The sequence below is a fragment of the Passer domesticus genome, chromosome 1, assembly GCF_036417665.1.
Source record: "Passer domesticus isolate bPasDom1 chromosome 1, bPasDom1.hap1, whole genome shotgun sequence".
Classification (NCBI taxonomy): Eukaryota; Metazoa; Chordata; class Aves; order Passeriformes; family Passeridae; genus Passer; species Passer domesticus.
In genome coordinates, this window is record NC_087474.1 from 138,936,805 (window position 1) to 138,948,834 (window position 12,030).

General features: G+C 37.1%; 1 protein-coding gene across 10 annotated transcripts in view; it reads left to right on the forward strand.

Annotated features, from left to right (window-relative positions):
* Positions 1 to 12,030, forward strand: part of CPQ (carboxypeptidase Q) — a 147,619-nt gene that overhangs the window by 106,707 nt on the left and 28,882 nt on the right. For 8 of the 10 annotated variants that reach the window (XM_064392460.1, XM_064392453.1, XM_064392386.1 and 5 more), the window contains one exon: positions 1,581 to 1,672. In XM_064392460.1, coding sequence (XP_064248530.1) covers positions 1,581 to 1,643 — 63 coding nt within the window. In that variant the 3' untranslated portion in view covers positions 1,644 to 1,672. Of the gene's footprint in view, positions 1 to 1,580; positions 1,673 to 2,471; positions 2,625 to 11,874; positions 12,021 to 12,030 lie in introns of those variants that run through there. The other 2 variants (XM_064392434.1, XM_064392444.1) reach the window with 2 other exon arrangements.

Genomic DNA, 12,030 nt, shown 5'->3' on the forward strand with positions numbered 1-12,030 from the left:
AGTTAGGCTCACAGGCTTGGTGTGGTGGGCTGGAGATTGGACTTCACTTTGCATTTTGTGATATGACCAATAAACCTCCTTTTTCCACTTAAACTGCAGGGCTGCTGGAACCATACTACAACACTGGCCTCTATGTCTTATACCAGCACTTCTTCTTTTTTACAGACACCTCTTCTAACCAAGCTGCTGACATATTTCGAGTTATTTTGGGCTTCAATCTTTCTGACTTCCAAATGAGAGCTATTTTATTATCTCAATTTTACCTCATAAGCCACCTGACTAATTTGAAAAGCAAAGGAGGCTAATCCTTTACTGTTGTGATTTAGGAGAGCAGGGAATCTACTGGGAGGTGTGCAGAAGGTTGTTTTCAAAGTAATGAATTTTGACAACCTTTCTGTTTACAGTCAACAGATCAACATTCAGAAAATACACCTTTAAAATTGTTTGTGCTTCTTTATGAGATATTGGAAAATCCAAGCTCAATCTTTGTTCAGATTTGGGATATTCGTTCTATATTCTGCCTTCAGTTTGGATGATTGCTAGTTTTGAGAAGAAATGTGCAGATCATATTCATTGTGTCAAAAGAAAATTAATGAAGGTCAAGTCTATTGGCAGTCTTCATCTATTTCAGTTAGGAAATGAAATAAGTTTTGACAGTGATACTGATATTATTTCTCTTCAGCACAAAGGTGTGTGTGGTACTTTATCACTTGTGATAATCTCCTCATGTTTTTTCTTTATTTTTTTCTCTAACATAATTAGCATTCCACTGCACAGAGAATAGTTTTTTTCTTTATCTGTTTGCTCTTCCATGCTCTCAAGTTTCTCTCAATGTATTAATTTATGAATAGAAACAACCAAATAAATAGAGGGAAGCAACTTCTATCTGATCAGTTCTGCCACGGCAAAAATGGCTTCAAAATTTATCTGAGAACTTATCTTTCTGATTGAGCTACCATAGCAAAATAGAAAATGGCTGCATGTTTGCCTTGTTTCAGAAAGTCGTGCATACATTTAGCAGCTGACTCTTTCAGATTCCAAAGTACAGATTGCTGCTTTTCATTTCTCTGATAAAAAGCAAAATGATATTACATAGCCCCTCAGTTCTTGAAATGGATAAATATTTCTCATAAAAATCCAGCAGCTCATTTTCAATTAATAGTGATAAATTAACCATGACAAAGCAATGGTAGTTTTCATGAAAATTTCATTTGGATCTGCTATGAGCGGATATGTATTACTTATTGCAGACCACCACAATGACAGCAGCACACGTTTCAGAAATCTATCAAGGTAGTTACTTTCTGGTGTGGTTTTCAGACACTTTCAGTATGTCCCTGAAATGTGCTTCTCTTGTGCTACTGCAACTGGCAGCAGCACCTCAACTGCCCACTCCTTCCTCATGTGGGCTCTCTCCCCAAACCCCAGTCTTTTACAGAAAAACCCACACTTGATACAGGTTGGGTTTGGTTTCTGGAAATACAGGTTTTTCATTTATTGCAGGCTGGAGATCAATGCAAAAAGTGCTCAAAATATATCTGTATTTAATACTAAAAGCAGTATTAAAACCTGTGTTTTAGGACTTCGTCCAAAAAGAACACTGCGCTTGGTGCTATGGACAGCAGAAGAGCAAGGAGGAGTAGGTGCCGAGCAATACTATCAGTTGCACAAGGTAAATATGTCTTTTCACCAATTTTCTTGACAGCACTTTTCTCCCCCGTCTTATGACTTGATTACTATTTTTGTCAAGGTGTTCAGCTTAATATCTCACCAAAACCAGTGATTCCAGTTTTTCCTGAAAGTATATTTTCTGGGTTTAATTATAAATGTAAACATAATTTTACATTTAACAATAAGCCATGCAACCACACATGTGCGTGTTCCACTTGACCTAAGATACTTTGTCAGAAAAGTGTTCTGAAACAGATATTTCATGATGATATCTGCCACAGCTTTCAAACATAGCTAACCTTCTGAGAATGAATGATGAATGGTCCACATATGTTTGCAATATAAATAAATTTTGTTTGCCTTATGTATTTCTGCTTCATTGCATTTTCCCATAATATTTTACAATGTAAAACATAAAATAATACAAAGAAAAGTATTTTCTACCTTATCTTGATAGTGTGTATCTATAATGTACTTACCAATTGTAAGTTTTGTGATCTAGAACATCCTAAAAGGTTGATTTCTGGTGATGCAAAGAACAAACAAACTCTATGACTTATGGCTATGAGGATAAAAATATGACATCTATCTCTCCTGCCAACAGCTGCCATTTCAAAATACATCATGGGCAGTTGCCAAAGCTATTTTGGAGATGAGTCTTTGGAATATGCATGTGTTTGGGTGTTTTTTCCACAGAAAACTTATGCTTGAATAATGAGACTTGTATAATAGAATATACAGAATAGTTTATACCTGTATAGCTATTCTAAAGTAACCTTTTATTCTTCTCCCTAAATAAGCACTATAACTCTCAACAACGGCTAATGCATCCAAGGCAGAGACAAGGTGAATGCGAATGTGCCTAGGAAGTTACCTTCTCTGCACCAGCATGAAAGCAGACTTGCAAGCAATTCTTAAGAGCATCTTTTAATGCTAAGCAACCTATCAGAAAAAATAAATGGAAACCTCACTTTGAATCAAATTCATTGTGATGAACCAAATTAGATCAACTTGCATCTGCAATAGAGTTGTCAGAGATAGGTTTAGAGCAGTTAGAGTTTTCTGACTAATTGATGAGCAATCAAATATTTCCCACTCATTTCATATTGCTAAGAAGTATATTTAACTACCCATGTATAATGTTGTACCTCCTTGTATCTCCAAATTACAGGGATAACTCAGCTCTGTCATTTATTTTGGAAGAGGTATCCAAGAGCTTGTTTTCTCAGCTTCAGGGAGATGACAGGTTGTAGTTTATGTTAGTATATGTTAAGGACTATGGATTTACCACTGGCACTGTGATACTCAGCAGGATTAAACTAGAATAAAATATTCTGGAATAAGTAGCACATGAAAGAGATGCTTCTTATGTACAGAATTGCATTTTGGAGGAACTGGAAGGATGCTCTGTGCCTAATGCATACTACTCATCAGAAATGTATCTCAGGTTTACCTCTGTAGATGTCCGTGTTGGACAATAAGATCCATCCTATGGTGTTTATGTCAGCAAATCATTAAATTGTCTCATGCATGCCTCATCTTTTGCCAAGATGGCTTTGTTTCACTGTTGTCTCAAAGATTTCTATTCAGAAATAATACCAAAAAGCAGACCTAAGGATCAAATAGGGAAATATAAAGCAGACTGGGTGATGGTTGCAAGACATTTGGCTTCTTCTTTGTTTTTAAAATGTTGAGACAAAGATGTGTCTCAGTTCTTGCTCTGCTGGTGAGATTCCATCTGGATGTTGTGCTCTGCAAAGAAAGCCCTGTCTGACTTAACAGTTTGTAATTTACATGGAAAATTTAAGCAGAAATGACATCCGTCTGTTGTTTGTTGTTCTTGTTCCCCCCCTGCCATGTGATCTGGCATAATTATAAATCGATTTGACTATAGGATGTTGCATTACTCATAATAATGAAATAAAGTTGATTAATACTGTACATTAAATTTAGCATGAAAAATAACTTAACCTTTTAATGATTTACTTGCTCAAATTTCTGGCAATTAGGATAGTATGGCACACACATTGCTTGCTGATGGTAATGAGTACAAGTTAAATAAGAGTGGTATTTAAAGATGCCTTGTAAAATAAAAGACAGCCTGTATGACTCATCTACATAGCTGGACTTACGAGTTTAGTTCGCTACAAACAAGTAGAAATATGAATGCAGTAATTCAGCACAGGCAGACATGAATTTCCTTGGCATAGTAAATTACCTCCTCGTGTCAGTGGAAATGTGGCAAGGGAGAAGAAATGAAGACAATATAGTACTGGACAAGTACAGATGCTCTTATTTTTGTCACTTATTTATTATTTCTTTCAATTTAAGTTCAGGACCTTCTTCCTCATCCGTCATTGCAGGTTGTCACTGCTGGAAAGTGGATAAGTTACTGCAGGAATAACTGAGATAGCAGCATAGGGATTTTACTATGGTGCCAATAATTAACACATATCCCTGTGTAATAGCCTTATTTATAACCCAAGTTTTTCTCTAGATCCCAGAATTATAATTTCTGATTATTAAAGCTAGTGATGGAGTATATTAGCTGTTTGAGCTTTATGAGAATGTAAGAGTTGCCATATTTGTTGATCAATAGCTCTAGTGCTCTAGACAGTCTAGTGCTGTCTCCTGTTTCTGATAGCGTCCAGTAAATATGTGCTTAGGAGAAGAATATTTGCCCAACTGCAGTCAGGTGAAGCTCAGACACATCCATTACCCACACAACCATGCTTTTAGTTTATCAAATATTTTTCTGGAGAGCATCACATGGTCCTCATCCATTGTTTTCTTTGCATGATTTTTCTAAGCCATTTGCAAGAGTTGAAAGCCCTGTATATTCCAGCAGGTTCAGTGCCCCCATTAGTGCAAGGGTACCTGCCACCCACCAGGACATCACAGAGCACCTGCTCAGCCTTGACCTTGGGGTAGAAGCCTCTCAGGGCAATCACCAGCACCTTTGCTTCCAAAGGAGATACCTGTTGAAGTGCTCACTGCTTTTAGCTGTCAGCCAATAATTAGATTTAATCCCAGACTAGAAAAAGACTTGATTTTCCTTAATGTTAAAGATCCTTATATTGATAAAGAGCAGTGAAATTAAAGGATTTAAGTTCAAATCAGGCTGCAGAGCTTGGAGTTTGACACTACATCTGAAGTCTTCTTCCAGTGCTTAGTGTTGTGTGACCCAATTGCTGAGTAGGGCTCTTCTGTACAGACAATACAGTAAATAGCTTCAGAATCATGAAACATTGCAACACTACTTTCTCATACACGTCAAACTGAAGAACTACAGGAACATAATTCTAGAAGGCCTCATGATGAAACTCTTCAGTACAGATTCTGCTACAACCTTTACCAATGATACCTGAGTGCCCTCAGCCAGGGTTAAGTTTTTTGTGTGTTTACTCTTACACTGTCTTCGTGAATGGAGAAAGAAATATATGTAATGAAGTGTCTGTCCTCCTTTTCATTGCTTTGGACTAGATTCTGTGAAAGGTCTGTGTACCATGATACAAGGTTACAGTTATTTACCCTGTTGAATTAAGGGACTATGAATGACTGATAGTATTTATTTTGGAAGAGAAGTATTGCGTACAATCTCTTGGGAAAGCAAATATATTTTGTAATGAGAAGACTAAGAGATCCTAGGCCACATTCAAATTTACTTTAGTAACTTGGTTGTGATCACTGGATACATTAATATGTTATTAATTTAATTCAAACCCCGTTACAGAAGGCATTCTCAATATTTCTGCATGTTGTTATTCTTATATTAATGATATTTATAGTATTTACCTCAATTTCTAGTGCAAATTTGACACAGTATTTTAATTTTTTTTAGCAAAGGTTTAACTACATTTTTAAAAATCAGTCACCAGTGTACACTGTGGGGTTTTTTTTGTATTTATTACCAAGATCAGATATTTTGCTTGAACTGTATCTGCATTTAAACAGGACTTACTGAAATACTGGCATTTATTTCATGCTAGTTTAAGTACACTTTGTTGATGATCACACAAGATTTCTACTGTGATTTGCTAATGAGTTGCTTTCTCTATGAAGCAAATATAAAAAAATATCTTGTCACTTTCAGGTGAAATGATTCTTCTCCAGAAAATATTGTCTCCTTAAAACCATAGTTTTCAGAAGACTTTATATCCTGAGGTACCAAGTATTCTGGTGAAATGTAAGACATGAATTTGTGTCTGATTTGAACCAAACACATAAAGGACTTTATTGGAGATTCTTTTATGCCAGGAAAATGTGTTGACCATTAGCCTTTTGCCTTTCCTCAGGCAATACTCTCTGTAATCAAAAATTATGTAAAATTACTGCTGCCTTTTTAGGTCACTGATGTCCTGTTGATTCCTTTCATTGCAAAGGGAAAGAAATGCAGAAAGAGTGAAATGTCCATTTGCAAAACTACAGAAAGAAAGTAATCACATTGTGTTCTCCAGTATCACAACAGGCAGTTGATTCTGATTCTATTAAGTACAGCATAGTTACAGAATTATCTTTTGCACCAGTTCTAGGTTCATGGGAATTCCTAATTCCCTAGTATTTAGGAATAAGCTTTCTTGTGAAAGCTGCAGAGAAATAAAGATTTTGCTAAAACACAAACCCAAGTTTATTTCTTACACTGCCTGAAGGATGGAAGACCCCAAATCAGTCATGACAGCATGTCTCCTGGATATCTAGTCTTCATTCCATGCAGATAAAACTCATACATGTGTAGTGATAGAAAAACTTTTCTCTGTGCATCTTGCTTCTCTTTCTCTCGGCAAGCTGCCAGTTGAATCTGGTTGAGATTCTGATAGAGAATCTTCTGAGGGTCTCTGCTTCCAGTGCATGCTTTGAGCAGATTCACCCATCCACAGGTTCTTGGTCCATTGGGATGTTCAATTGTAAGAAAGTTGGCTTCCTCCTATCAAAACTCCCTGCAGCTGTGAAAGATATAGAAAATTATGTATGTGCTGTGATAATTTTTAAGGTGCTGCAAATTTGTTTACACTTCTATTTTGTTGAAAGTTGCAGAAATACTCATTAGCTTCCTGAAAGAGTAATGTGGTTTACGTCTTTGTTTGAAAGATGTAAACCACAATTTTTAATTTTGGCATTGCTGCCTATTTTCTAGTGAAACCTAAATCCTGTCAAAAAAGGACAGTGGTGGGATGGTCTTTCAGAGCCATAGACATTGTTTTGATACCTTTGCATTTGAGCAGTCAAAGGTCTAAAGTTATGAAATATTTTCCAGGAAGAAAACTTCTCTTTGATATGCCCATTTGTCAAAGAAAAAAAACCTCCCAAAACAAGATTTCAGGCATACCTTACTGCCATAGCCTGCTGCCATGTTCAGAGCTCTCTGCTTTCTCTTGTCTGTCATCCCAGGGAACTTAGTGAGTGCTGGCAAATCATTGTAGAGGAAACAGTCGTGGCATTGTACAAGGCAAGACGTGGCAGTATCATGTTTTTAATGAGTGAAGTGCTAATAAGTACATGACCAAATTGCTCCAGGGCTGTTGAAGTTACTGGCACTTTTGTCATTGCTACTCAGAGGTCAGAACTTGTAACTGTCCTACAGAACAAACCCCTAAACCTGTAGACTTTTTTACATACTGCTTTCCCATAAAATGCAGCAGAAGAATATTTTATCTTGTAACAAAAGCATGAGCCTTTTTTGTCATCTAGGAAAAATTATGCTTCTAAATCTTCAGCTTTACATCAGCTTTCTCCCATAAAATGATGGGATAATTTATAAAAATGAGTAACTCACAGTGTTCCCGATTTTCCTTGTTTTCATTCAAAAAGAGTGTAAATGATATGATCATGCTTGTGGCTGGTGTTTATTATGCCTTGATGCTGGTGCATCTCTGCTTCCTAACAGCTGTTGTGGTATTTTTTTCTCTAGTTTCAATTTATCTGTTTTGCTTCATTAAATTACCTTCATACTAAACAGCAACTCAAAGTTACACTACATCATGTTTTTATATATGATTGAATACTTAGAGGATGTTATTTATTTTGCTTTTTTTTCTTTTCTAGCTGTCAGATGCACTTAGGTGTTTCCAGTGTTTTTTCTTGTCTTTCCTGTAGTCTTAGTTGCCAGCCTAAAAAATCTGAATGCTGGTTTAAACCTTTTTTTAGTACTGCAAGTGGGATGACTACCACTTCCCTGTGAGTTCTACAACATGGTTGCCATGCTATACGTGTTTCCTGACTGCTCTGGGACAAATACTGGAATACAAGCATTGTTGTTTCTTAAAGTTAAGTGTAAATCAATAACAGAAAGCTGAAAACACAATGTCAGATTAACGATGTCCTTTATCACTGGAACAAATGAACCATTAGTCAAGTGCTTTGTCATTACAGACCTAGGTATTTTTCCTGTAAAGTGGTGATTCTTCTCAGTGGAACAAAAAAAGAAAACCAGTAAATGAGCTGTTGGACAAGTAATACTCTATTTTAAACGCCGCAAAGTACTGAAGGCTTTTAGGATAGTTGTTCCCTGCATTAAACTTTCAGGTGTGTTCCTGCTTAAGCTGAGTAAGAGGTATTGCCATCCATGACTCAATGGATTAGTCATGAGATACTGCAGTCTATTTTAACATCTTGTAAGAATTAACAGTTGGAATTGTGACTGAATAAGTAACTAGTGTAAGGTATACCTGCTTGGGATTGCCAGTGGCTAGCCTAGAAGAAAGATGTTTCCTACCAACAGAAGTACCAGTTGTATATATTACAGGGGTCTGTTTTCTTAATGGAAGGAGTTTACTGTAATTACAGGCTAAATGACTGACCCCAGAGGATGGGACAGTAATCAGTGGCACAGGGTCTAGGTAGAGGCCTGTCACTGGTGGTGTCCCCCAAGGATCAGTACTGGGCCCAGTATTGTTTAACTTTTCACCAATAACTTGGGTGAAGGGGCAGAGGCCTCCTCAGCAAGTTCCCTGACAACACCAAGCTGGGAGGAGCAGTCAATACCTGCTGGAAAACCACTTCATGGAGAAGGACCTGAGTTACCTGATAGACAGCAAGCTGTCCATGAGCTAAGTGTGCTCTAAGAAGGGCAAAGGTATCCTGGGGTGCAGTAGGATCAGCACTGGCAGTAGGGTTTGGGAGGTGATCCTGCCCTTTTATTCAGACCTGGTGAGGCTACAACTGGAACACAGCATCCAGTTCTGGGCTCCACAGTACAAGAGAGATGTGAAGCTCCTGGAGCACACAGAGGATAAAAAAGATAAGGTGAGAAGACAACTGAGAGAGGATCTCATAAATTTCTGTATCTGAAGGGAGGGTGTCAAGAGGATGGAGCCAGGCTCTTCTCAGTGGTGCCAAGCAAGAGGACAAGAGGCAACGGGCAGAAACTGATGCACAGGAAACTCCACCTGAATATGGGGAGGAACTTCTTTACTTGTGCAGGTGTAGTGGAACAGATTGCCAAGAGGCTGTGGAGTCTTCTTCACTGGAGATATTCGAGAACCATCCAGACACAATCCTGTGCCATGTGCTCTGGGATGGCCCTGCTTGAGCAGGGAGGTTGGACCAGATGATCCACTGTGCTCCCTTCTAACCTTTTCCATTCTGTGATTCCGTGATTTCATGTTATCAGGTTTTTGCCTTAGAGATGACGAGTATCTATATTTTTAGTTCTGCTTAGCAGAGACAAAAATTAGATTGTTTATAGAGAAAAGAGAAATAAAATGAATTTAAATTAAAAACTTAAAATAGGAGAACTATTGGTAAGAATTGTGCCTAATTGTGTATTCAATGAGAATAGCAAGCTGTAGAAAGCCAATTTTCTCATGCAGTATTTATTGTAATGTTTCATTTAAAAATTCAATTGAAGAGCTAAAGATGACATAATAAAGACAGATGACCTCCTCTGCAACAGAGTCATAAGAAGGCAAAGGATAAAAGTCTCTTTTGATGTTCAGAGAATTAGGCAGCAGGTTACACAGAGAAGTTTTAATTTTCTAGTGCATACCAAGAGAAGTGGCACAATATCAAGATGCAGCAGAGGACATTACTTTCTGAAAAAAAATTACATGCTGAGTTTAGAATGCTTATTTAGATGGTACATTCACTAGGAGAATGACTGAAGGAAGCAGCTGAGTCTGCAATTATTTTTTTTTTATCTTTCTGGTTTGTTTGTTCCTTTGAATTAGTCAAGGGGAATGTATGGTCTCACCTCACTTTGTTAGTGGCAATTATGCCTGCATCATAGATGGCAAATGATAACAAAGAATCTTCACTATTTTAAGCAGTACATTTTAAGCATGTTTTCCAGCATGTTTCTCTCTGTGTAAGTAGAAATGCCAATGTAGATGTACAAAAATGGGACCAGGGAAACCAATCTAACTTTTTTTAAGACTGCAACTTTAAAATTTGATGGTAAGTAGTTTTATAAGTAGTCCTATCTTCTAGTGGACCAGATATGGAAAAAGCTTTCTCAAGGACACGTGGTATTTCAAGTAGCTGTGACCGGGTTTTTTTTGCTCCCCAGTGAAGTCAGTTTCTCCCCCTAGGATATCCTGTTTTCATGCCTCTCCAGCACGTTCTCAGAACTGAAGAGCTTTCTTACAGAACAACAATATGGTGTAACGTATTGTGGGTGGTGTGTTTACAGTTTCATATTAGAAACACATGCAAACATTCATGTGAGAAAACACAACTGAAGAGCACAGCAATTCTGCAATAGTAGTAGTTTATGAAATTCTTGAACTTAGGCATTCAGTTGTTTTGAGTGATAAGAGAGATTTCTTTTAGGTGTCCGTGTTGTTCCCATGCTCACTCTTCTCCTCACTTCACTGCCCTTCCCCTGGCCTTATTGCTTTCCTCATTTCAGCTGCTCTAAAAACGAACAGAAGTCCTGCTTTGGAAACTCAGCCAAAGAAGCTGAGTACCACAGCATCATATTTGTGTAGGGCTCACTATACTTAAGTTAGCTTTCATTGGCAATTCAGAAGCACACTGAAATATGGGCTTCCTCCTTGGGCATATGATAAAGAAGATTTACATTTTGAGACATTCTTTTTATTATACCTATGGCATTGGAGCATCACTGGTCCCTTTCAGCCTGCAGTGTGCTTTTCTTGGCCTGCTTCTCTCCCAGTATACTCAGACAGTCTGTAAATCATGATTCACGTTGAAGCTCATAACCTCAGGACAGCATTTGAGGATAGGCCTAAACACCATATGTAGCCTAATTATTTACATTTAATCTTTCACAAACTGAAGTTGTTTTTCACTGTCTAAAAATGGTGATTGCCAGTAAGGTGACAAGATTGGTTATTTGCACATTGATTTCCAGTAGTTAAATGGGTAGATAAATTGGTTATCTTAAGGTATTATAACATGTACAGTTTCTTTATCATGCAAAGATTTTATATTAATTTTTTTAACTACTAGGTATATTTCTAAGTTAAAAGTGAATAGTTTTGCTCTGTTAGAATTGTTTCACTCAAAAAAAAAAAGTCTTAAACAGTTCTTGGCAAATTCTATAAAGGACATCTGAAAACTTATGTGAATTATTCACAGCCACCTGTAGTACATATTTTGGTTTATATACAGAAAAAATGTAAAATAATTATTTGCTGAATTGTAGGCTTATATGTGCTGGTAGTGACATGGATCTGTTAGTTGCTGCTATCACATATCCCTTGTAATGATTTTCTTGTAATAAATAACTTATGGCAGCCATAAAATTCAGGCATGAGGACTGGGCATAGGAGTAAAACCTGCAGTAGGTTCTCTTAGTCACATTCAAGGAGGCCTGAAGTATAGATTGTTTTCTGCCTGACATGACCATAAACTCTTTTTTAAAAGTTATGTGCCTCCCCAGATCTCATTTTTTAATGAGATCTTCAGTCATGTAAAATCCGTATGTATTTAATTCAAATTAGACCTTTGTAACTGAGCAATCTAAACAAATATGGTAAGTAAATAAATTGCTAATATTTGTTCTTTTAGCTTAAAATATTCTTCCAAGTACACACTAAAAGCAAATGTTATTATGCTACTTGTACACAAAGTTCAAAGTTCTTACCTTTCATGTTTCTTGTGAGGATTTACCTTGGAAGCACAAATTTTCCTTAAAATACATATTATTTCTTCAGGTCTGGGGGAAAACCTTGGCATTTCAATCCTCCAGTTGATATCAGAATTGTCTATATGCTATATTGAAAATAATGTGTTTCTGAACAGGCAGCAGCTGGCTTTTAAACAGACTTCCTCACAGTCTATGAAGGCTTTGGATGCCTCTAATTGTAAAGCCAAAGGACTTCACACCCTCTCCACTGCAACAGAATTTCAGAGCCTCAAGTCTGAGAAGAAAGGGAGAGCTGTAAATGAAAATTGCAG